Raw genomic sequence first — 27,067 nt, 5'->3', positions numbered from 1 at the left:
ATTTATGAATTATGAATATTACCCTGGGGTTACTTTCACACAGAAAATAGGTTATTTTTCAACAGTTGAAGTCAGTATGTGTTGTGTAGGTACCATTAAGTTCAGCAGTGGAAAACAGAACTTAGTTTGGTCAAAAAGTAGCTAATGTATTCAGAATACAATAAATAGTGAGCTTTCAGGCAGCCTACAAGCAGTGTATTGACCTTGTATTCAGCATACGGTAACAGGGGAAAGCTTCTGTCCACCACTCTTTAGAGAACACATGAAGTTGACAAGTGTATTTGCCAAAGAAAATTGCTTATGCAAATCACAAAAATTGCAATTAAGTGTTAATTTCAGTTGAGCTAAATGGGAATCAGAATAGAAGTTGTGGTTTCACCTAATGTGCTTTGATTTTATGAGGCAGTGCATTATGAGAGTTGTAGTTTTGATCTCCCATTTTTTCCTGTAGATTGGAGACTTATACCTGTTGTACATATCTATGTGTGGAATACTACGAGTTAGTGGAGCTAGTAAAAAATAAAGGCAGGAATCACAGGTCTTATTACTCAATAGGGGAACACAAGTTAAATTGAAGTACAGTTTGGCAAATACGCTTTCAACAAAATGTTGTGTTCTAAGTGTTCTTCATGCTTTTTTGTGTTCTGGAAACAATCAGAGTGTGTTTGATGAAATCTCAAAAATTTTTATCCTGTTTAGAGATGAAAATATTTTAAACTTCTTTTTCCATGTGGAACAGTAGTTCTAAAGATTGCTTAGCTTAAATTGAGTGAGCTGTCCCTCTGGCACTTATTCTTTGATGTGGAAGTTAAATGGGTCCTGTGGTGACAACATTGACAATGCACAAGTTCTTTTTTAAAGTAGAAACAATGCTGTCTGTTGCTGAGTAAAACCATGTTATTGTACCTTATTTTTCAGGTTCTTTTAATAACAACAGCAAAAAAATCCCCCTCTCTCCCACCTCCAAATTTAGTTTTGTTGCTATTGTAATTGCTTTCCAGTAGTACAGTCTCTGTGGTGCTACATAGAAAAAGGGTAGAGAGATTTGTGTTCTGAAGAGTGTTCTACTTACAGGTCCGATGCCTAAGAAGGGAGTATAGAGTACAGTAATGAAATGTTATAAAATCTGTGCTGTACTGTCATCCCTCTGAATTTTATTTTGAACAGTCCTGCAGAAAAGAGCACCTGGAAAGTGTGCTGCCTAAGATCAGGATAGATCCCTCTACAGCTAGTGTAATCATATGACAGAAGGCGAGAGGTATTTTGGATGAGGAATCAAGAGCTGCAGAGCTGGTCAGTGGCTGGGAAAGGAGATGGTCAAGGAATGCTAGAGCTTCTCCTAGAGTTTTGGAGGTACGAATGAGGCTTTAAATTATGATCAGGGAACAAGAAAAACAGTTTAGCTGTTGTATTCTGGATTTGAGAGGGATACTAGAAAGGATTTGAAAGGAGTCATGTAAGGGATGGAAGGTAATCATTCTGATAGGATAATGAGTAGGAAAGGGATTTACATTAGGAATTTTGAATAAGATAGTGTAGAAGACCAGTGCATGAAAATTTCCCTTGGGTGGAGTGAACAGTCTTCTCTTGGTATCTATCAGCTGTATTGGGAAGAAGTTGAAATAGTTATAGGGAATCTGGGACTTTATGGTATTAAGGGATCTACCTTCTTATCTTTTTCCTAAAACGAGTTTAAAGAAAGGTTTCTTTAACTCCGTAAGGCTTTTTTTTGGACTTCTAATAGTTAAGTTCAGAATTTCCTTGAATGACTTTTATCACCCATAAAGTCTTGCACTTTATAGGCTTCTTTCTTTCTGTCTGTGATCCTGAATCTCTCAAGGAGGTATCTAATCATTCTTCTTTTTTCCTCTCTTCAATATAAACTAAATATGCCCTTCAAGCCTTCAGATCAGTAACATATTTCAAGGATATTTAAATAGTCCATTTTGAAACATGAAATCATACAGTCTGCTCATGTATGTAAATTTATCATTACACTTGCATGCCAGGCTTGATACAGGTCTTGCTTTATTTCTTGGTGACAGAAATATCCCATACTCTTTGCTGTAATGGAATGCTCATGAAGTTGGTGTAAAAAAGCACTGTGAAGTTGTGGCTTGAGATGTAATCCCACCTGTGGCTGTAGACTGTCAGACCTTCTAAAAGTCATTTTAGGGAGACACAGCTTATGTTGGCAAAAAGAACTTCCGCATGCTATGGTTTAATATGTGGGAAATGTACAGAAACTATAATGTGGGAAGACATAGGAGAGAATTGAAAGCAGGACTTCTTGACTCAATCTAGACTGGTCTAACTGTGCTTCAAAAGCATGAACTTCAGTTCTGTAAAATGATTATCAAACCTGAGTGCCCTAGAAAATGATTGCTGCATTGGAGAGCATATGTTTCAAGCATAAAAGGAATGCAGGGCTGGAAAGGACTTTTAGAAGACATTTTGGTCTATCATCTTCTCTTGGGGTCATATGTAGCATGCCTATGATTGTCCTGTAACCTGATTGATGTTTCAGCTTCTCTAGACAATCTGTTTCAATGCTTAGTTTTATTTTGCCTTTCAAAGAATGCTTTTTGTTTTCTACATTCTGAGTTTTTAATGCCTAAACTAACTTTTCTTTGTATATCAAGCAATTCATGTTCTCAGACGTTGGGTAAATTCCTGGTAGTGGTCTGAATAAAAGCAGCACTTTAAATGGAAGAAATAGGATGATCTGATTTATCTTAAACAGGCAAAAGGAAAAAAGAAAAATAGAAACCTTGTTCAGTAGCCATCCTAGAAAACTGTTTCTACCACAGAGTCTCCCTGAAATGGCTTAGGGAAGGTGTTGAACCCTGAGATTCCAGAATTGTTTTCAGAAGCATGGAGAATTTAAAACACAAAAACTTAAAAACTTTAATGTTATGATGTAAAGAAATGACATTAAAATTCACAGGGAGAACTAGAGCTTTCAGGTTGAAGAAAATGGTTTCTAGTAAACAAGAGTGACCGCAGTCTGCAGCTTCAAACTTTGTTGCCCATTACTCTTTCTCCTGCCTTTGGGGTGGTAGTTTTCTACAGTGAATCTGACAGCCCAGTCAAAATGATTCATAAGGCCAATGGTGAAAAGTACTCTTTATTTTTCTCTGGTGTAAATAATCTCTGTCATTCCTTATGTGTCCTGGTTTCCTCTTCTTGTTTCTTTGCATGTGTTTTCTGAGTGGTTTTTTTAGTGTTTCTTCTTAATGCATTAAACTTTCCAATGTACAGTGTACTTTCTGTTCATTGTTTAAAAAGCATAACAAAAGTATAGTGTAAATATTGCTGAAGAAATTGAGCTTCACAATATGGAAAACCAGTGTGTCAGAGGTTTTGCTTGAGAATAATTTGTCCATGATACCCATCTTGGGTATGACTGTAGAATAGAAACATGGAGAAGATTGATGCCTGTCTTGTGTGTCATCCCATTCCCTACCCCAACAATGCAGCTTGCACAAAGTTTGGGTGCACAGGAAATATCCCTTTTGTTTCTTTCCAAATTGCAGAACATCTCAGTGAGGGAGATATTTGAAAGGAAAATCAACATGGCAGAAGAAACATGGCGTGGCATTGTGAGTGAGACCCAGTGCAGCAGGACAAGCACACTGACTGTCAGGGATTCACTTGGACATATATGTTCTTTCTGCCTGCTGGGAAGTTCAGGAGAAAATTCTGCCAGGCCATAATGCTTAGATTCTTACATTTTTTTAAGGCACTCTTCTGCATTATTACCTTAATGTAGGCTTCAACATATATCTAGTTAATGAACGAACCTTACCATTGCTTTCTATAGAATATGGAAAAGAAGAATATAAAAGTGTGTACTGTCGGGGTTTTACAACCAAAGATTTAATTACTAATTAATTAGTAATTAACTTGCTAATCTTTAACAGGGCACTAAAAAAGCTCACAGTTTCTGTAGTGTCTTCAATGACTTCTATCAAAAGTCCTGTGTTTAAAATATTTTATATTATCTTTGTGTAACAATGCTTCATGACTGTTGAGTAATAGTACTAATGGTTCTTTAGCTTTCTCTTGATAATACAGGTGTCCCCATACTTTTGAAAGCTGTTCCCAATTTAAGAAAGTTAAAAAGCATGTATGTGTATGTGTGATGGATTTTTATTATTTTATACATTCAAAACAGCTTGAGAAAGTTTTGAGTCCTTTGTGGGTAGTGAGAATGGTGTGGAAAAGAATGCTCTTGCAAGACTATTGTGTAAATTCATTTTGATATGCTCCATCTGTTGAGTAACTATGAAACTTCAGCAGTTTTAAAACAAAATATTTTTTGAGGAATCTGTCTCTTCACTCTGCCATCAAATTCATGTAAATACTAGTTACTGACGGCTCATAAACCTTTGAGAAACATTCATTATTGGGCAGAGAATACTTAAATTACAACCTCAACAAATAATTTTTGCACTTCTGTAGAAGGAAGATATTTAACAGAGATGGCAACTTTTGCTTTGGCTGCCTTCTCCTAACAGACTATTCAGATGAATAGTTCTGGTCTCATCTTTTTCTTTTCTGCTCTTGCAGTTTAAGTATCAATTCAGGAAAATATGGCATGTGATTAATTTTTTTTTCTAAGTTAAATATGCTAGTTCCATTCTCTTCTAGATAACTACTTACACATTCATGTATGTACCTGAATTTAGTATGTCATTACTACTATTGTTGGAAGTAAGATTCCAAGTTGGACTTTTAAATCCGAAAGTATATTACTACTGCTGTGGAAAACTGCTGGATTTGGATGACTGCAGTTTTTGTTGTGCCATGTGCATCCATGTAAAGAGATATGGGAGTAATGAGTGTTTTGTATGTCCAAACCCTAACTGATTATACGATGACTTTTTACTTGAACAGGTTTTGTACTAACAGTTTTCAAGTGCTCAGGTCTCTAAGCCTTGCCTGAACTTGCAGCAAAAAGTCAGAACGATCACCAAAACCTTGTTATATTTCAAGCAATCAGAGGAGGTGAATCTGAATAAGAAACAGAGTCTACTCTTCCTCTTCTCCCTTCTACAGTCTTTCAAAGCTCCGGGGGGATAGAAGTTACTTCATCCTGTTCTGCAATGTTCAGAGAGGAGACCTCTGTGAGTGGAACACTAGCCTTGGAGACTTATGTCAGCTTCTTGAACTACTCCTTTGATTTTATTGTTAAGTCATGTAGGATGGGAGACATTTCATGCTAGTTCTAGACATTTGGCTGTTATGTCGAGTCTCTTACGTGGGACATAACTGCATTCTAGAAGCATCAACCTCTCTCTCTCCCCATACCCCCTTCCCTGTCAAGGCAACAAGAAGGAAAGCAAGGTACTTCCAGAATTAACTTTATGCAAGACATGTAAATATTAGGTGGCTAAAATTAGGTAAAGTGAATTCCACCGGAAGTCGTTTTTAGTCTCTGTTTACACATATAAATGAGAATAAGACAATAGATGAAGGAGAACTGTCTGGTCAGTGCATATGGGGCATTGCATTGGTATGCATAAAGCAAGGATGGCTGTGCTATGAATTTTTGTTGGGGTGTTTGATCTCCTGTAAAAGCCATGTAGAAACCCTTGGACTTTTTGGGCGTTTGCCAAGGATTCCTTTGAGGGTTTTTTTTCTCTGTCTTTAGTTGCTTCCACATCTTGGGAGTCCCATTGGTTTGTTAAGTGCCTTCTCTGACGTTAAACATCCATATGTCTGAAGTTCTGTGCAGGTGTGGACTGGCAAGATAGTAACTGTAGAGTGGATTAGCTCCCACTAATATTTGATAGAACTAGGGAAAGGCAGTTGATGCCTGCTTGTTCTTTACAAACAAGGCTCATCTGGACACTGGAGTTACCTACTATAAAATTTGGGGAGAACATTTGGAACTGAATGAAGGCTTTTTACTTTTATGGCTCCAAGTATTTAGATTTTTTTTTCTTTCACCACTAGCAGCAGACCTGGACTCTGAAGACGAAAACCTAAATGAAACTATTTTTCTTAACTAATTTGACATCTTATTTCCCGTTTCATCGCTTTTTTTTTGGTCACGAAATATATAATGCTGAAATTGTACCATGCAGAGGAAAACAGGCCAGTAATCCCAACAGCATAAACTTCAGTTTATAAATCTGAGACTTGCAACCAGACTGTTGTACAAGAAAACAGATGCCATGCAATAAATTAATACTAAGCTGAATAATAAACAAGATGTATTGTTAAAGGTCTTTAATGCAAAGAAAGTGATTTCAGACTTTCATATGCTTGTTTTCTGTCTTTGTTTAAATGAGGCCTTTGCATGTGTTTTCTTTATTGTTCTCTTTTGCACACATTTAAGCTTTGGTGGGTTGAGAACTCAGTCTCTGGTTGGGCAGTGGTGATTAACTTACACTAAATAGGCAGCAATAATGTGATTTGAGAATGAAAAGGATTCATTTCTTTTAAACGAGGGGAAAAAACCCAAGGTTGAAGGAAATAGTTTACATAATCTGTAAACTAGTTAAGGAGCTGAATATTTATGCAGGTTGAAATTGAAGCTTAGTTGCCCTCTAGGGGTTTTACATTAATACAGCATATGCTAGCTTTTGGGTGTTGTTTTTTTTTTTTCTTTCAGAATAAAGGTGAGACAAGTCTTTGGAAAAAACTTACATACTGACAAATCTGTGGTGGTGGAGGCATGTGTACATCTGCATTCAGTGAGTAAAGCTCATTTAGTTCAAAACCCAAAAAACGGAGGAGAAATTTTTAGCCAGATTATGTTCTTTTAATTTCAGTGTACCAGTGGAGAATGCACTCACAATCATCCAGTCATAGAACTGAGAGGTCTCAACCAGGAAGGACCCTTACATAGAACTCAAGATATATCCCAAAGAGCTTTCAGTCCTATGTAAACACAGATGATAAAAGGTTACTGGGGGGTGTAAAGGTGCTGCTGAAAAGGCCACAGTTATTGCAGCATTAGGACCCTCAGTCAGTTGTGTCCCAGCCACTGAGTGCTGCTTGAAATTCTGTGTGTCCTCAGCTGCCACTGGCTCATGTGCAGGATTTTCTGTCACATCTTGCCTTACAGCAGCTTGAGCCCTAGTTATGGCTCCTGTGGCTGAAGGTGTTAGAAACAAACTTTGTCTCCTTCTTTATGAAGCAGTTGATGAAAACTGAGCAGTTCTTGTTTGTGTGGTATTTCATAGGAAGTATCCTCATGCCATGGGAAGAAGTGTGACTAATGGCTTCTAAACTAAAGCTACATGTAGATTTCCCTTTGTCTTAACTTTTAATGTCTCCTGTGCCAATGGTTTTGTAGCAGATGGACTGTTAATACTTATTGAACAATTGCTAAATAAATTCATAAAAGCGCAGTTGTTTTTCTAAATATAGAGACCACATTTATGTGATTATTTTTGCTGTTTCTTTCATAACGGTGCGAGACTGTATTACTCTAAAATGTTCTTGCATCAGAAACAAGATACTTGGAGCAGGCAGAAAGGATGCACTTAAACAACCACCTCCTGTCAAGCTTGAGTACGTGTGTGCATACAGCTTGAGGAGCACAGTGTGGTCAACTGTCAGAAGTTAGAGCACTGTCCCTGAGGCTTCCTTATACCAAACTGCACCTGGATTTGTGCCAGTGAAGTTGATGGTCTTATATAGATTTTTATGCCATTTGCCCATTAAGCCTTATATGAAGAACAGTTACTGGGTTTTTGAGGGGCTTTCATACCTACTTGCTGATGCATTTTGTTTTACTTTGTAGATTTGTCAAAGGCTTGTTTTTAAGTCCCCTGTCTACAAATATTTCATTTTACTGTCTTCAGAATTATAACGTTTGCTCTGAAGAAATGGCCTCATCTCTTAATTTCTGTATGAAATCAGGTCTGTTATTACAACCTCTTATACAGATTAATGCTTTATACAATGCTTTGGCCTGGTACTGTTTGGTTCCAACAGCCAGGACCATCCCAGAAGCACCTGCTTGGATGTATCTGCTCTATGCTTGGGCATAACATCATGACTTCAGCCTGATGCTTCCTTGTCAAAACCTGTGACTTTGTCAGCAGATCTCTGTGGCATCACTTCTGCCTTCTCTTGCTCTCTGATGCTTGATGTCCATGCCCAATCTTCCTGGGCAGTAAATGTTTCCTGGAAGCTGTGCTTTGGATGAAAAGACGTGGTAGTTTAGGAAGGAAGATGTCTTAGTTGTTTTTAGGATTTTTTTTCCTCCCTTCCGTGATCAGTAGAAGCCGGTGAGCTGATTGCTATCCTTATGCAGGTTTTGGTCCACAACAGAACTGGTCTGTAAATAAGGTAATAAGCTGCCAGTCCTGCATTGTTCTGGATACCCTTGGTCTCATCTGGTTGGTGTAATGTCTCTGAAAAGTTGGAAGAAAATGTATTACAAACTCTATGAGGATGTGTGGTGTGGGGGAGTTTGTGATCCAGGGGAGCATCCTAATTGCCCCATTACCACAGGGCAGTAGGCAGTGATGTGTGGTGTGGGGGAGTTTGTGATCCAGGGGAGCATCCTAATTGCCCCATTACCACAGGGCAGTAGGCAGTGCTTACTGCTCATGGAAAGTTTTCCAGGACCCAAACAAAATACCAAGCTGTGCATTGTCATTTCAAAAAGCTTTTGTGTAACAGTTTCAAAGATACAGGAAGAGTGTGGTGCCTGGATTATTTGTGGGCTGGTATTTAGTCCTTTTTAGGTACCTGGTTATTGCAGTCATTTATTTAAAACACTTTATAGAAGACGGAAGATAAATGTTACACAGTTACTACCAAATTTCCAGACCTTGCTAAGCTTTAGTAGTGTGCTTTCTTGTCACATGGTTAAAAGTCATCTCTTCAAAATAATAAAATAAATAAGGAAGTCTGAAATTCTAAATGCCTCTGTAGTCAATGATGCAATTTCTTTTGAAAAAGTAATTTTACATACTTTATCACACTGTGGCAACGATTGCAAAGGGTCAAGTTACTCTTTGTATTCAGTTCAGTAAATGGAAACAGCACAGTTTTTATGTTTTTTTCTGAAAAACTGCAGTTCTGATTCTGTCATCCTTACAAGCACTGAGTAATACCTCATTCAGCAGGAATTCTTCCCACACCTCCAGACCAGCATTAGGCTAGCTGTGTTTGAAAAAAGAGACTAAACATATACTGTGAAGTAAGATTAGTACATGATAGCTGATTTGGAGATGTTGGAATTATGGTTGGGGATGCATTGTGACCTGTAAGGGAAAGTTACTTCCTCTTTTAATAACTGTATTAATGTTTAATATTTGACCCTTTTTGTAGTGCCCAAAAGGCCTGAATTTTTGACCCTGTTCTGTAACCCGTCCTCACCCTCCAGCTGGAACTCTGGAATCAGATTCACTTGTGCTTAGAGGATATTTTGGTTCATTCTGAGAAGGGAGAACTACTGCTACTACTACCAACCTTCTGTATTGGAACTTTGAGTTAAAAACATAGTTTTGGAAGTCCAGTAAATTGAACTGGGGGGGGGGGAGGGGGCAAAAAGGGAGAGTCCCCAAAACAGCATGCTGTAACTGAAAGTTGTTGTCACGGTGGAACAGCTGGGCGAGTGCCTCTTCAGGAGTTACATAAATGCCCTGCTCTATCCCCACCGTGTGGTAGAAGGACATTACTATTACTCCTGCCACTCGGTGAAGCTCTGTCTTTTAGAAGTAGATACATTTTTTTTACTTGGAGTTCAGCTAAAGAGTCAGTCGCTATGGGACAGAGGGAGGGGGATGTTGTTTCTTTTAATCATCTGTTATCCTAACTTCTCAGCTGTCCCTGAGTGGCTCAGCAGCTCCAGACGGAGATGGGAGGATAAGCAGAGGCAAGGCTGCTCTGTGCAGTTCGAGTTGGATGCACTTGTTTATATAAAAGCAGGCAGTGACAGACAGTAGCCATGGGGGAACTTGCATTTGTTCCAGTTCTGCCTCTTCCAGCGCCTGGTATGGTAACACTTGATGTCAGGGATACTTACTGCAGGGTGGCAGGAAAATTAGATCAAGTCAGTCTTAAAGGAAGCAGTTGTTTGAAACCAGTGCAGTTTAACTAGGTGGCTGTACTCGTTGGTTGTGCTTTACTTGAAACCTTATATAGAAGGCGATGCTTGTGCTTGACAAAAATGTTCCCAAAGCAGGTTTCTTTAATAGACAAATCATGATTTACCAAAATAAATTGTTTCACAGCAGTGTGCTTACTTTGCTTAAAAGGAGATTTTTTTTGTAATTTCAATAGGAAGAAAAGGAAGTCTGCTTTTCTTGATGAATTTGCTCACATAGCCCAGCAGATCATCATCTTTGAGCACTTAAATCTGCCTTGACTGACAAAGTACAGTCACTGTAAAGCCTTATACATAATGGTTATGCCCTTGCTATTTCTCCTCTGTCTTCTGAGGGCATAACCCTCCTTTGTGTACTTCTGTGCTCTGTCTGTCTTGCTTAGTCAGAAGCAGGAGGACTTAGCTCTTAAAGAACTGGGTTGCTGGAATTTAATAAACATGACAGTGTACTGGATTTCTGTGTGTTTGGGGCAAAATACACGTACATGTGTAGATACGAGTGTATAGACATGCGTATAAAAATGCTGACAACTCTGTACATCCAGGATGAGAGATCAGATCAGGTCAAGCTTGTGTCTACAGCACTAAAACTAGCAAGCAGATATTTCTCTGTACCTTCTGTGCCAAAGGTCCATTTGCTGTTGAAGTCCAAGTTTGCTGAAATTCTACTGACTAAACACATATTACTAATAAATTATGTCTACCACAGCATTTCATTAGCATTTAGTGATAGTCAGGAAAGTACTGGCTGACAATTTAAGGTGTATGTTTTTTAAAAGTAATCTTTTCTGGCTGTATGATTACTTAGAAAAACACTTTTCCTAGTAAGATTTCATATGCACATTCAGCATTCATATCAAACTGAAACGTAACTTTATTCTCTCACCCCTTGTCCCCCAGAAGACATTTTGGTCAGATCTCATGTGTGCAGGATGTAGAATGAGGAGAGCTGACCAGTCCTTGTCTAAGCAACAGAACTAAATGCTCCTGAAAGTACCTTGAGATTGCATGCATATATTTTTTTCAGAACTCTTTTTTTTAAAAACTCTTAATTACTTTAAGCTGGCATATTTTTGTTAACAGTTTTAAGTATTAGTCTGGGTTTTGTTTAGTTGAACTGATTGGGTTGGTTTGGATTACTGTGTTTGGCTGTGTTCCTCTGCTTGTTATTTGTGTTTTGGTTTTTTTTCTTAAAACAATTTGTCTCTTTCTTATACTCTACTTTTCAGTTTCATTCCCTATTTCTTGGTGCTTATTATGAATTTAGAAAGAAAAGGTCCAATAATCTGCTGTGGATAAGTGTGGGTTAATTGGGACAAACAGAAGTACTGTCCTGCTGTCTCTTGAGGTTTCTGGATATACCTCTTACAAACATCTACAATTCTTAGTCTGAATGGGAGCAAATTTTAAACTACACAGAGCATTTGTAGTGAGTCCGGTGAGAGAGTTTCCAGTTGACCAAACCTAGAACCTTGTAATATCAGTGCATTTAAGAAATGAAGATTTGGAAGACTGTAGTTCCTAAGTGAACGTAGATGGCATTTACAGGGCAAGTAACTGGATTGTTCTGAAAAAAACCCAGACAACCAATGCCCAAACATTTTTGATCTGCACAGAGTGCCTTTCCTCCCTACTGCTTTGGCCCGTTCTGCATCCAGCCGAGACATACTTTGAGGCCAATTAATTTTTGCAGCAGGATTTTGAAAACTTGCTAATGAAAAAGACACGCATGGTATGAAACAAATAAATACAGTTGCAATAGTTGGGACTTCAGCAGGACTTGAGCAAGCCAGGGCAGATAGATGTTAAAGGAATTCAGGGTAGCATGTATCTTTCCTGTGTTGGGATGATTTTTTCCCCTTTCTTTATCTTCTTTTGGGTTCTTGTCAGTTTAGACCACCATGTAGTGATTGTAAGAGTTTTGAAGGGCATGTGAGAACTTTATGCTTCAAAGTATGAGGCAAGCTTACAGTTGATAGGGGTGAGGAAAAAACTTCTCTTGAGAAAATGTTTTTTCCATATGTAAACTTTTGGACATATTTTTCTAAAACAGCAGTTACTGACTTCAGAGAAGGATGGTATATAGGACAAGTGGGCCCTCTGTCTGATTCAGTATTTTGTTTTCTAATCTCTAAATGTTCCCTAAAGCAAAGTCTTCAGATTTGTTTCTAGGATATTGGTAGCATGCATTCTTTATCCCAAGACATTGTGTTTAGAGAAGCAGTTTACAGCTTTTTGGGAAATATTCTTTCTCTGCAGTTCACAGCTGTGCTGTTTGCCTTCCTGATGATTCTCTTCTGCTATATGTCCACTTGTCCATCATGAGATGAGGGATGTTTCACCATTTCATAATGGAGTGCCAGAGATGCTGTGGTCTACTGGAGAATCCTCTGTTTGCACTGTGTACTTTAAGATAAAGCTGCTGTTCTGTGCTGAGAGTGCCCTGGAAAAGATTGGGCAGGAGGATGAATATCCCATTCCTGAATTCCAGGGATTGTCTTTCTTCCCCAGTCCTGAATTGTGTGCTACTGTAGATCATCTGCCCTAGGACAGATGCTCCCAGCAGTACATTGGAGCTACAAAAGCTGAAATTTAGCAGATTTCTGGGAGCTGGCGATGAGCAGGAAAATAGAAAGTATATGTTTATTTTTATGTTATAGCAAATGAAAATTGTGTAGACAAAGTATTTGATCTGATAACAGAGGTTCACTTGAAAGAAACAAGGTTATTTTATGTCAATTTTCTCTTTGCCCTATATAAGATGCATTTAATTATTTCATGCTATCTCCTCCTATTCAAATTAATCTGTCATATATATTGTTGCTCAAATTAGAATAAGTCTTTAATCAGCTGTGTTATGCATGCCATAGTAGACTAGAATGGGAAAGCTACTCCTGGCATACTGACGATGCGTGTATTTTATTTGTATTTGTAATTTAAAAGTAAAATCAGAAATATTGATTTCTACTTGACTGGAGAGATGATTTAGTTTGAATATCAGACTGATCTTAATCAGGTGAGAATTAATTGAGTTGGTGGTATTAGATATTCAGTGATGTTAACTGAACCATGATCAATCTACAGAGAAGCTTTCTTTTGTACTGTGTTAGAAATATCAAATAGCTTGTACTCTACAATATAAAACAATCTCTTCGTGTTCATCCTTCTACTTCCTCTGACTCATTAAATGCACCAGTAATCTGTTCTGTGCAGACTGAGTAATCTTCAAAGTACCAAGCTAATAAATCACAATTTAATACAAAATTAAAAGCATAACAACTTCACCATAAAATGTTGCTGACAATGTTTTGGATAATTTTAATGTTTTTGTACACATTTTACAAACATAGATTTTAAAATCTTGCCCTTGTTTACATTTTAAAGGGAACTGTTCCCTCCTCCTTCCACCATCACCCCCTAAATCTCCATTGTTACTTGGGCATCTTTTCTCCACCCAGTGGTAGACCCCAAGGAATGACCCAGACACTGGACAAAACTATTTCCTTTTTTTGTGTAGAGGGAAAAACCTACCCCAGGAATAGAACACAAATGTGGTTTGAATCATGATGCAAGCTTTTTTTTTTTTTATTTTAAGAGTGTGATAGCAGTATCATAAGTGTTGAGAAAATATAAATGGTGAGATAACACCTCTGTAGGACTTTCTCTTAAGTAGTAAAATTGTAAAGTCTTTAAATAAACGAGAGCCAGACCCGAGAGGATCAATTTATGTTGATAATGGGGAATATTTCATTTATTTTGTGTACAAGAACATCTGCAAAATAGATCCACAATTAGAATTGATAAAACTGCAGTTCTAATGTTATATGAATTGTACAACACTTTGCAATGTATGAGGCAATACAAAAGTGCCAAATATTGTTATAGTCTGAATCTACAAAAAAGGAACTTTCCGAAATAGCCTTCACGCTACAAACAGTTCATACATTGAAAATAACAAGGATGATCCCTTGGTGTTGTTATATCTGGTTGTCTAGAGATGAGTCCCAAACACTTTTTGTTCTTCTCTTGCTTTGAGCATGAAAAGACTTTAATGTTTGCAGAAAGAAATAATTAGGTATCTAATTAGTTTAGTTTAAAAATATTTAAACTAAAAAAAAAAAAGTCCTTTAAAAATCTGCTATGAATATAATCTGATGCTGGTTATTCCCCTTTATTGAATTACAAAAAAAATCCCCAACTGTCAATTTGTTTTTAGTGCTTGGGGAAGGACGTTACATTTTTTTTCATAAAGTGTTTCCTTTACATACAAGTAACTGAAATTTTAGCAGTCCAACACACTGATTCCACCATTCCATTTTGAATGCAACACAGTGAAGAAATCAGCCTAATTCTGCTTGGGGGTGGAAGGGTGTTGTGGACTACAGAAAGAACACTTGCATCTTAAACATGGTGCCTTGTTTTTGTTGTCCACTGTTTGTAAGTCTGCAGACACTGAGATTAAGAGTGTTAAATTTAACCTTGTCTGGTTTAATGGTGTGGAAGAAAATCATCACCTTTATTCAGCAGAGCTGTGGCTCTGTCTTATGCCAGATGTTGGTTTGTCCCTTTGAGTCAAAATCCTACAAGTTTTTTATTTTTGTCATAGAGGAGCAAATATTTCTTGAACCTGTGAATATGTTTTAGAATGAAAATGGGCAGTACTCTGGCTTTTTATTTCCTTTTTTTTAATTAAGAAGTGTATGTACTAGGACATCTGTTGGTGGACCCCCACTAACTTTGTTATAACTTTCTGGTAATGTTTCTGATCTTTTAAAATTAACACTTTGGTGTGTATTGCATATGCTTCTCTGGCTGCTTGTGTAGACAGGGAAATAATTTGTCCAGTCTTTATTCTGTGATAAGTGAACTGTTACCCAGCTTCATGTCAGTTTCCATCTGCTTTCCTTATTACCTTGTAATAAAGTCATAAAACAGAGTTGGGGAAAAAGCAATTAAAAATACAGAAGAAAAATGTTCTTCTTAGATGCTACTTTTTTCAGCAAAGATTAGTGTGGACTGTAAAGATCTTTGTAAACAAAATGTTCTTTGTTGTGTCAACCTTCTAGCTGATTATCAAAGAAACCTTAATAAAAGAGTGCTCTGTAACTTCAAAAAGTTTTTAATCAACCATCAAATATACCAAGTCAGACACTCAAAAGTAATTCTTGATACCTGCAACATACTTTGTATAATTTTGTTTTGGAATGGAATTACACAGAGACTTGGAATAGGATTTTTATTTAGAAATGCATATCTGGACAGCTTTATGGGTAATTTTAGGAGGCTTTTTAAAGCTCTTTTTTTCTGTTCTGTGACTTTGCATGTGTCAGGATCTAATTTCTGCTTGTTCTCTGTGTTGTGCTTTCTCAGGCAGGTAAGATGGGATAGGGAGACCCAGTGAAATCTTGCTTTTGCATCCTGGGCAAATTTGGAGGTGCCAGGGACCAAACTCAGCAGCTTCCCCAAATTGATCAGGGTCTGAGATGCTCCCTGCTGAAGAGTGAGTCCTTGGTAGGGCTGATTCCTCACTGACCTCAGCCAAAAAGCCCTCATGTCTGTCCCTGGAAATCATTTGAGCTACTGTTGTCTTCCCATCGTAGGCAGATCACTTGCACATGCCAGTATGCCGTAGTCAGCAGGTGAGAACTGGCCAAACTGAATTGCTCTGTATTCAAACGTGGTTGTTCAGCTTTTGTTCAGTTGAGAGCAGACCTTTGTCATGGCAAAGTTACCATTTGGCCTTACATATGTGGTTGATTTAGAGAAGGTACTAAATTGCAGGCTTGATTTAGCCATTAAAATCTCTATGCGGCTGTAATGGCCAAAACATAATGAGACTTAAAATTCTCAGAACTGTGCCCAAAGCTTATTTTGGATTTGCTTTACAAGAGAAGCACAAAGCTTTCTGAGAGAGAGAGAGGAAGGTGGTGAAATCCAGCCTCAAATCAGTGATGAACTGTTTAGCGCACTGTCTCTGAGCTGTAGCCTTGGGAAGACATCTTCGCTCCATGTGCATCCCCCTAGACCCACCTTACAGCATGGAGAGGAGCCTGTGGGATAACCTGTGTCAGATATGCTGTCATGAACCATAACTGCTGCAGGTGAAAGGGGGGGGGGGTCTGTGGCCAGTTTCCGTGGTAACTGGTCGGCACCTGCAGCTCGTTGACGCAGTAGTGGATCTGTCCTTGTCTGTGCACAGAGCATTCAGTGATGGACATATGTAGCTGTCCTGGAAAAGCCTTGGCAAAGGGTTGATTTTATCAAGGGCAAGCTTTTTTCCCCTTTCTAACAAGGCAGTTTCACTTCTGTTGCATTGAGCTCTGTCCTTCAGTTTATTTAGTTTGTATTTATAAATATTGGGGTTAACTTTTATTGTTTGTTTGAAACATGTCTTTCTTTTGTGTTACAATCCGCAATGAATTTGCAGACTGGCTCAAATTTATCTCTAGTTTTGCTGCTGCTTGAAAGAAAACAAATCAGCCCATGAACTTGTAAAATCACAGAAAGTCATTTGCTAAAGTTGTAAATATTGGATCATACACAGGATTTCTGCTCTGAAAGAGCAACTCTTCTTTGTATGATGTGCAGTATATCAGGAAGGAGGTTTGTTTGAGCCTGAGGGTGGATTCTCTAGTGTTCTGATTACCACTCAGAGCTACTTAAGTGTTACACTACAAAAGGTTTATAACCAGATCCTGTGTATCCACTCATTTTGTGGTGTTTTGCTATGCACCCTGAAACTTTGGTCCATAATGCAGCTATTGCTTGAGTGAGGAATGAGTGGTGATTGTCAAGATTACAGAGATGGAGATTAATTTTTGGTTTGAGATTTGGATCCCTTGTGCACTGTTTGCGAGATTATTCTCCAAACCAATAGTTTTAACACTCTTTGTGCAGCTCAACATTGAGATATTTTATTTCATGGAAGGGTTCATGGAATCATAGAATATGCTGAGTTTGAAGGGACCCACAAGGATCATCGAGTCCAACTCCTGGCCCTGTGCAGGACACCTCAAGAATCACACCATGTTCCTGAAAGCATTGTCCGAACACTTCTTGAACTCAGACAAGGCTTGGTGCTGTGACCACTTCCCTGAGGAACCTGTTCTAGTGCTCAGTTACCCTCTGGGTGAAAAATCTTTTCCTGATATTCCAACCTAAACCTTCTCTTGACTCAGTTTTGTGCCATTTTCTCGAGTCCTGTCACTGGTGATGAAAGTGAAGAGATCAGTGTTTGCCCCTCCGTGAGCAAGATAAAGCATAGTTAAAAATAAAACAATGTTCTCCAGACTCCTGTAAGGTTTCTGGTAAGTGTTTATAACTAAACCTGTCTTGCACCACACTCCTTACATGGCTTTTAAAGAGAAGAGATGGCTAATCAAATTTTGTGTGCTCATATAAGGATGCCCAATATGCTTTAACCTCCTTTCTTCCTCTCTGTTGTTAAGCATCAGTAATGTTAAAGCTAAATAGCTGGAAGCAGTTTTATCACTTTGCAGCAGTGCCTGGCCCTGTACTGCAGGTGGGGCTTTCTGAAGACAGGGAATGCTTGCAATTGCAGTTCAGGTTTTTTAGTTCACTGGGACATCACGCCTTTAACCAATCAAGACTGGTGAGCTAACAAGTGAGAGGGACCTCCCGTTGTCTTCTGTGGTTTTGTACTTCACAGATTCCAGAAGAAATGATTACTACTACAAAAAAACCTCAACCCAAAACCTCAGCACAGCACTTAAAGGAGTGCCCATGGAGAGTAGAAATCAAACTGGTCACTAGACAGACCATAAGCTTTCAAAGGCGTTGAAAGTTTATTCCCAGAAAAAAGACCAAAGGACATTTTTAGAAATGTACTAATAGGTATGATTTTTCTGAGATGCTGATATAGGGACAGTCAATGTAAATAGTCCAGGAAAGAATAGAAGAAATGTCAGGTTCACCTTTGAAAACCAAAGAAACATTTCAATAATCTAATAACACTTTTCTTGTGTTGTTTCGAGCTTACACTGCTTTGTAAATTTCAGCTGTCCAGAAGTTTCCTCAAAATTGTGCATGTGTATTTGGATGACTTTAGGTCTAAAACACATGCTGAACGAGATTTTAGAAATTCGGTGTGGTTTTTTGAGCACAGGTTACAGGGTCTTCCCAAGCGGTAATTAACCAGTCAGTTTAAACCCATTTTCTGCATACTTTCATCTGATTTTCTGGTAGTGTGTGGCAAAGTTGCCAGTGTGTAATACCAGGTGCTGTGTTGGAGCATGTTTTAAGTGTTCATCAATAAATAATACATTAAAAGTAGATAAGAAGTCAATTCTTTGCAAAGTTTTGCAAATGTATATATACATACGTTTGGCAGTATAAGGACACTTAAGTCTGTCATCATCACTTTCAGCAAACACTACCTTTACTTGTAAATTATTTTGGTAAAAGCCTAATTCATATAGCCATGGGCAAGCAGATTAGTCTCACCTAGGGATTGCTTGCAGCTGTTGGATCACTTTTTCCTTAAAGTCTTGCCAGTAGTGTCCAGGATACTAGGAGGTGAATTTTGCTCCACAGAGGTCCACGACTGCTTGATGCCCATTTCAGTGGGCATCTGCTCTGAGCAAAGGAGAGGATTGCTGCTTTTATAGGCACAAATCTATTTTCTTGTTTATTGAAGTCTTGATGTAATGGAAGTTACATCAGCATACAGGATCAATAGTTACTTAGGAGGCAGATTTGAAACTTCAGCTAAATGTCTTGAACACATACAAGGCTGGGTACAGGACTATGTGGCGATGTGTTTGACAGTCGTGCCCATATTTTCATCACATGCAGGTGCTTGAGGTGCCTTTTTGATGCCTAGTGTGATTTCAGAAGGTATAATAAGTATCAAAGTAAGAATATATAAGTGAGCGTAAAGAATGGAAGGGATACAAAAATTGCTGTTTCTGTAAATACTACACAGCTGATCACTGCATACAAGAAACGGAAGATTCTAGTGTAAGTACATGAAATACTTTCAAGTCTTACTGTCCAAGTTTTTGGACAAAACAGAATAAGTAATGCATGAACATATGATACTCGTACATATACACTGAGCATAGATAATGTGATTTATACTATGTATGATGTAGCAGCATTAATTTTTGATTGTACTGGATTAGTTGTAAATTTTGCTAAATACGTGCAAGAAGATAATGATTTCTGTGTGCCCTAAATTTGCTGGAAGAGCTTAGAAGAGGAAAAATGGATGTAATTTTGGAAGGGGATGCAGTAGAGGGGAGCTTTGTTCTTGACCTGGGTACTGGTTGATCTTGGACACTTGGCTTTCTCTTTCTCTCTCTCTTTCTTTTCCATCTGCTAAATGCAGCTGTTAACCTTTTAGCCGACCTCTTAGAACAAAACAATTTGAAGTCTTCTGATAGAAATAACAGCTAATTCTTATCTAGAGTTACTATTCAGTGAAACATCTGTACAGGGTGTTGGTAACAATGAGGCATAATTTTAGTTACTCCCAGATAAAACCTATGTCCTTAACCATGACTTTGCTGTTCTGTTTTAGTATCTCACTGACTTGTTTTTAAGTTTTAAGACCCTGAAAACAGACCAGGTACTTTCACTTCATTGAGCAACTTAATTGTTCTTAAATGCCAGAGATCATGATCCCAGAAATGTAGATCATCAGTATTTCTGTGGACAGTGCTCTTTACTAGACATTTGGACTTTGAAGAAATTCCATATTGAAGAACAGCTACAGGCTACACAATGCGGAGAAGATATAGAGAAGACAGCACTCCTTCATGGAGCACTGTAGTGCCATGGAATACAACCTGGCACTTCCAGCTTTTTCCTTGCATTCCCAAGAGAGATTTTTGGAAATGCCAGGAAAGAACCGTGACCTCACAGTTTATCTCCAGTCCGAACCTTCACACGAGATTATTGCCAGTGGCATTTCTTTGAGGCAGTAATTGCTGTCAGCATTGCTGCCCTCTTAATTTAGATTAAATTAATTTAATGTAGATACAAACATGCTTCAGTGATTCCAAAAGCTTTCGCTGTAGAGGAAACACTAACAACCCTGGTTTACCTAATTTTTCATGATTCCTTTTGTTTTGCTGTGATAGCCCTGAGTAGACTGTATGAAAAGCAGACACAAGAATCATGGATTTGCTGCAAGAATAATTTCAAAAATCTGTTGGTATTAGCAATAGCAGTATGTGTGTGAATGTGTTACATGATGAGGGGAGAATCCCAATTAAAATCTTACTGCTAAACAAGTGACAAAGATCTTGCAAACAGTATGAGACTCTGGGCCAACTATGGTTATATTAATAATAATAAATCAGATCTGGTCTGATACCTCCTACACATGGATTTTTTTTACCAATTATCATTTTTATAACTTTAATTTAGTTTGTGTTGTTTTTCTGCTTCCCAGCTTTTACTAAATGCTGTCAAGAAACTGGTTTTCTTATGGTGGTGAAGTGTCGGCAAGAGAACACAGCATTAAAAGACTGCCTGGTTGGCCAGTAAGTCCCTCATGAGTTTTTATTGGTTTTTTGTGCATGGCCTGTACTAATCTAGAAATGAGTAGAAATATTAACTGTTCTCAAAAGGGTTATGCAAGGTTAGGGACTTCGATGTATTTTCTGAAAATGGTATCTTTTCTTTATTAGAACTGTGCTGGTCAGGCCCTAACTGACAAGATTTTATTTACCATATAAATATATGGCTATAAAGGCTCTGTCCTTGATTTACATGGTGACAGATTTCAGCCCAGGTGACCTGTAGCCCTATGTTTGCTCTGTTGCATCACCCATGTGAGGATGGGGGTGAGCAGTGAAGCACCTTCATACTCTATTAGTGAGACAGGATAAGTTTGTTTTCATTTTGCTTCTTGAACTGTTCTTTAAGATTTAGTCTGTCTTGAAAGTGTCCTGCTGTTGTGAACAGCAATAGCAGCAACAGTGGGAAATTGTTAGATATAAGAGAGGTCAACTTGAAGCCATGGTGGATTGAAATGTTTCTTTTGGAAGTCCTAAGTTATTCCCATTGCCATCAGGCTGAAGCGTTAGATTCTTGAATCTGCCAGGGTGAGAGTTGGGGATTTTTTGAGTTTCACTGGGAGAAAAAGGATGTTCATTTGTTTTTTGGTGGAATGTGTGTCCTGCTCTGTTAAACCAGAAATTAAGACTAATTGCCTTTGAACTAGTGACAGTTATTCTCAAGTATTTGGGAACTGATGAAAAAAACATGTCCAATCAGGTGAGAATTCAGGCCTAACTGCAGTCAGAACTTACTGGAGTTACTCAGTTTTATTTGTCAGTACATTTGCCTTTTTTAAAAAATAAAATGAAACAAAATGCTACTGGAAAAAATGTTTAGTGCTTGAATTGTTATACTTAAAAACAAAATTATAAGAAAAAGGAATTGAATGTAATGATCAAGGACCTACATATCTACTGTTTGAGACATACACTTTAACCTCTTCCAAACAGTTGTTCGGGTGCATAAAAAAATATAAATGGACTCCAATAGATTCCCATACTGAGGAAGATAACTGCAAATAATAAATTATTCAACTGAACCAAAACACCAAATGTCTCTCCCTTTTTCTACCTTTCCTCTTGGTGGCTTGACTGTAGAAGCTTGAAAAGGACTATGCCTCAAGAGAAAACAGTATCATTAGAGAATGCAGATCAACTTACTAGTTAGAGTTTACAAAGATAACTGTAACACATATGTACTTTAAAAAAAAAGTATTTTATTATTGAAGGCAGACAAGTTTTCTTTGGGTGTTAATGTGCAGTATCTGTTCCATATTCCAAGACGAAAACCATTATTATGTATTTTTCTGTCTTGCAGCTATTCTGATCCATCATTCTATGAAGAATGCAAAGCAGAATATTTGAAGCAAAGAGAAGAATACAGAGCAACTGGAATTAAGAAAAAAAGACAGAAGGTTACTTCAAATGTATAATTAAAACTTAAAATGAACTTCTCACATTTTATATACAACTTTGAGTTTCAATTGATTTAAACAGACTTAAATGATCTGTACCCCTGTGTGGAGTTTAACTGAAATACACAAGATGAGATGAATGGAGAATAAAATAATCTCTAAAATTAGATTTTTAAATTTTTTGTAGTTAAAGATCTCAAGCATGCTGTCACAGTTTGCGAGAGAAGGTGCGAAGGTCTGTTCCTCTGTCTGGACTTGTGATTTTGTTACCAGTTTGCAAGTTGGAGTTTACAAATCCAGAATGTCCATTTGGAATTTAAAGCTTGTGTCTAGTTATGTGAGCTAGGCTACATAAAAACTTAAATTTTTCACCCTTAAATTGTATTAACTGATCACAAATTGTGTATACATTGAAGCTGGTCTGTTAGTCATCACCTGATGCTGACTGTGTATGGAGATGCACTTACTAGAAGAGAAGGGTTGCAAATGCAGAAGAGAAGAGCTGCTCAGACCAGTGTGAACTATCTTTTTCAAGAGATTGTTGAGTCATATGAGAGCCTGGTAGTACTTGTGCCTACACTGTGACTAATTTTTAAATGACGTTGCCAGAAGGGATGGATGCCTTGTGTTTGTGTGTGGCCCAGACTGACCGTTTTGACTCTAGAGGAGAAAGTAATCTGATCCAGACTTTCTTTGAGAACATAGAATAAGCTGCCACACTTCAAGAGTGAGCAAGTGACCCCACTTGCAAAATTATTGCAGGTATAGGTGAGTAAACAACTAAACTAGGCATGTAAAATGCAGGTCACTTCTTGCAGGAACTAAGTGAAAGGAAGTCCCTGATTAAAAAGGGGCTTACAAAAGATCTTTCGTGTATTGGTACTTGAAGCTGCTTAATGGTAGAACTCTCAAATGCATAAATGACTTCACTAGAGATAGTAATTCAAAGTTTTACAGGCTATCTTGGAGTATCCTTTGAAACATTCTGAAATAAAACCAAATTCTTTGCAAGTAGGGAAAGACCACATTCAAACTTGGTAACTTAAATGCCCTGGTTTGAAAAAAAAATAAAAAAACTTCAGAGTACATAATAGGATTTGATACTTGTCCATCAGAAGGTGCAAAATTTGACTTATTTTAATAGTTTCACCACAAATACAATATTGCTCTAAAGCTATTCAAGTAGGAAGTTCAAATCAGACTTTGACATCTGTATGTGAAAGTCTTAACACTGCACGTTAGTCCTTGCCCTTTATTCTGTGCCTTTTATCAGTAATAACGTTGCTTCAGCAGAGTGGCTGGAGGACTAGCGAACATTTGTGAATAAAAAACTGAAGAGATGTGTAGCATTCTGCCTTGTAAGGCAAACTTAAGTGGCACTCAGCTCTAAAACTAACCTCTTTAAAATAGCATATGTGGAACAGTGTCCTACGCGCGTACTTGCTCTTTTCTCCTTAGTTCAAGCATTTTGGAAAAAAAAAATATTCCTAATCCGTTAGTGGAAAATTAGTTGTTTTGCTGTATTTTAAAAAAGAGTAAACTTAATGTAGATGGCGAAATGTATTTTTAAAGATAGTGACTGTTGTGGTATGCCGTTATGAAAATCTGCTACATTTTCAACCTCTGGAAATCCAGCCTGGGTATTTGTAACTGTTGTCAAAAGCCTTCCCAAAGAGGATTTGTGTGGGAGCAAGCATTCCCTTAGGGGCAATGCTGTGTGCTGCCTGTGGTATGTGCCTGCACTGAGGGCTCACCTGGGTCATCCTCAGGTTCCAAGCACAGCTGGTGATCAGACACAGCATCAGCAATGGGGGTCTCCTTTTCTGGCTCATCAGAAAATATGTTCAGCCACTGCGGGGGAACCCCAGTGCAGTGACCAGTACTGCAGGGGAGGAATTAGTGCCTGGAGTAGAACAAAGCCCAGGGTGGAACCTGCAGGTATTGGTCCCCCACCCTTGACGTGCTGTATGTGAACGACAGCCACAACTCACTTCTGCACTGATAACTAAGCTCTATGCTCAAGCCTGAAATCCGGTGTACTGGATGGTGCTGTCAGCCATTTATTTTTCGTTACCTACACTGTTGTGGGCAAAAGGAAGAACTGGGTTATTCGAGCTCCTCCTCTGTTTGGCCTGGGATGCACTCAGAACTGGGATTTGCCCTCGGCTCTGGCATGAGCTTCCTCTGTAACACGTCCATGGCCTTAATGTGATGTTCCCTAGTTTTGAATTCTTGATTTCACACCTTTCGCTTTCTTACTGTCTTGTGCAATATCCTGTACTTTAATTGCATTTACATCTTTTATTTAAAGTTTAAATGAAAGAATGAGTACTATGAAGTGACAAACTCATACTAGTAAATTCCTTTCGGTTTTGTTTCTGTCTCAGCTATAAACTCTCCTTCCTACTCAGGTTAGCAGGAGGCAGCCCTAGATTCTAAACAAAGTAAGAATACAGCAGTAGTATTGGCAAAGCCTTCAGCTGTGTGCAGGGAACTGGAAGTTTTTTTGCTACATGTTGAAAATTTTTTAAAAAGCACTTACTTAGTAATGATGAGAGGATACAACTTTGGAAGCCTGTCTGTCTTCCCCCCTCAGCCCCTCCACCGCCCAACAAAACCAAACATGGTAACTGCCTGTACTTAGAGAGAGCAGCCCTGGGTGATGAGGCAGGGAGCTGACATTGTGCAGACATGCAGTACTGCATGAAGCCATCTCCATCTAAGCCAGGGATCGCAACTCTCATTAATGGTCACTAGATGTTTCTTTTTTTTTTTCATTATGAAATAAATTCTGCAGGATTCTTATACATTATCGTTCTGCGTAGGAGTAGACAATTAGGGAAATTAATCTAGGTGTGCTTCCAGTGTTTTCAAGTTAGTCTATCTATAAAGAAAGGTTACAGGAGTGCAGACGCACAGACTGACTCAAGGAGGTCAGCCAAGGTCTGAAGCCTGGCAGTGCCACTCGCCCGTCATAGTTAATGTTTGTATAAAAGCATCTGATGTTTTCTAACATGACCTTCTGAAAAATGGAGGTGGCATCACCAAGTGTTTATAGCCTCAGTTTTAACACTGCCTGTTACAACTGAAGCTTTTGCAAAGCTACAGGGCTTTCCCTGTGGCCCTACGACAAGCCTGCCCCCGTGCTTACCTCCTGTAACCATGTGCCCAGCCTGCTTAAAACCAACCACAAGGCACTATTCACTGGCATTGATGGAATTAGGTCTTAAGGCTGGAAGACTGGTTTGTCACTGAGCACCCTTGCTCGGCACAGCACGGCATCTGTTGCCTTTTCTGCAGCACAGGGGCTTGTCTGTGCCTCTTCATAGCACTTGGCAAGCCCCCAAAACACCCCCATTTTTCACTGGAGACTGCACCCTCTCAGTGTATTAAAGCTCTCTTCAAACTCCTGAGGGGGGCTCCCTACAAATGCAAGATCTGAAAGGAAGGAGGGAAAAGGTGTTATATATGAAAAGCTTTCATTCACTGTATTATGTTCATACAATTGTGAGTAGCACACTGCTCCCCCCCAAAAAAGGGGGGAAAAGCCTGACCACTCAGGACCCAAAAAATAATACAAAAACCATATCAGAACCCCACGTGCCCTTTTGTATTCATACACAAGGCTCTTACTGCCCTGTGACGACTGTTCTTCAGAGGGCCTGTCTGAAGATTAGACAACAATACAGGTGTCAAGTACTGGAGCTTTTCAGTCTTCCTTTACCAGGCCAGAGCATCATTTAAAGCTACAGGTGTCTCAGCGTAGGAGTCTCAAAGTCTGCTGCACGTTGGTTTTGAAATAAAGTTCAATCTGCTTTATCTCACCAGTACAGTTCATATGATACTTGTGTGGGTCTGTTTCATTACTTGGAATGGGTATTGTCTTATTGTAACTCCACCATATGTCTAGTGCTGCTCTTGTCTTTTTACAGCTGTAAAAACTGGATGGTGGATCACAGCTACTTCTGCATGTAATCTGCTGTCACTCTGATGAAAAGATTTCACTTCTGAAAATGGAAAAAGCACTGTAAGCCACTAGCGGCATGGATTTAAATGACTTTTCCATCTTCAGTCAAAATATGATTGTTAAGCTTAGGACCAACAGATGCTTCACAAGCCAGCAAGCTCCCAGGTGACTCCAAATCTGGGGACTTCCTTTTCAAATGTTACAGCTTGGACATGGCAATGAATGATTGGATTGGAAATGCTGCCTACAGCAAGCTCTCCCTCATCAGTCCCACTTCTCTCCAGTATCAGCATTCTCCTGAAGTGCCTCTCGGCAAACATTGCTGCTCCCTTCTCCAGAATGGGAAGCAGCACAGAATATAAACCAAGAGTCAAAGGTAAAGCCCAGAAATTCTCAGGCTCTGCACAGAGAAGTTTAATTTTAAGTTTCCCTGTCACAGAAGACAGGGCAGGGATCAGGAACCTTTTGACACAAATAGTCAAACCACTTCGAACTCATCATAGCTTAAGGTAACTAAGTCTTTCAGGTTTCAGCATCCAAGAGAATACTTTTCCCAGAATATGCTGAAGCAGGCTACAGCAGATGGCTGGTTTTTTTCCTCTGAATGAAAAAGGATGAACCTCAAATTTAATTGTTTGTATTTGGAGAAATATTTATACACAATCAAGGAATTAAAACTTAAGTAAGAATTTTGTGCCAAATATGGAAAGGAGATTTGTAAGTGAAACCAATTTAAAACAAAAATAAATTTATTTGAAATCTTACACAATAGAATTCCCTCAATGCACAAATCATATTGATGTCTGTTGGATAATACATTGCTTAATAAAAAAACGCCTTTGTAATATTGAGGTGGGGAACCCCAAAAGTAAGCCATATAGCTTATGCAGCCACATGAGAAATGTTTTCTTTGTTATTACACAGGTAGTTGCTTTTATCAGCTAAAGCCTAGTGACTTGGATTTGTTTTATGCATATTGGGTTTTGTTCTATTACCTTCCAAGAGACTGTACTCCCCTGAGTCAGCTGTGTTCATTGGTCAGAATAAATTCCAGCATCTGACACCATTTCCATTAATCACA

General features: G+C 38.5%; 1 protein-coding gene across 4 annotated transcripts in view; it reads left to right on the top strand.

Annotated features, from left to right (window-relative positions):
- Window positions 1-23,582, top strand: part of CMC1 (C-X9-C motif containing 1) — a 45,638-nt gene extending 22,056 nt beyond the window's left edge. Inside the window, exons 1-4 of one of the 4 annotated variants that reach the window (XM_039382019.1) lie at window positions 4,926-5,129; window positions 6,623-6,704; window positions 20,496-20,586; window positions 21,923-23,582. In XM_039382019.1, coding sequence (XP_039237953.1) covers window positions 6,686-6,704; window positions 20,496-20,586; window positions 21,923-22,037 — 225 coding nt within the window. In that variant the 5' untranslated portion in view covers window positions 4,926-5,129; window positions 6,623-6,685 and the 3' untranslated portion in view covers window positions 22,038-23,582. Of the gene's footprint in view, window positions 1-4,925; window positions 5,130-6,622; window positions 6,705-8,074; window positions 8,177-20,495; window positions 20,587-21,922 lie in introns of those variants that run through there. The other 3 variants (XM_027747506.2, XM_039382020.1, XM_027747505.2) reach the window with 3 other exon arrangements.
- The last annotated feature ends 3,485 nt before the right edge of the window (window positions 23,583-27,067 follow it).

This window comes from Pipra filicauda, unplaced genomic scaffold, assembly GCF_003945595.2.
Source record: "Pipra filicauda isolate LSUMZ 115617 unplaced genomic scaffold, ASM394559v2 scaffold250_size1122263_pilon, whole genome shotgun sequence".
Taxonomy (NCBI): Eukaryota; Metazoa; Chordata; class Aves; order Passeriformes; family Pipridae; genus Pipra; species Pipra filicauda.
This window is presented reverse-complemented; position numbering and strand designations above follow the sequence as displayed.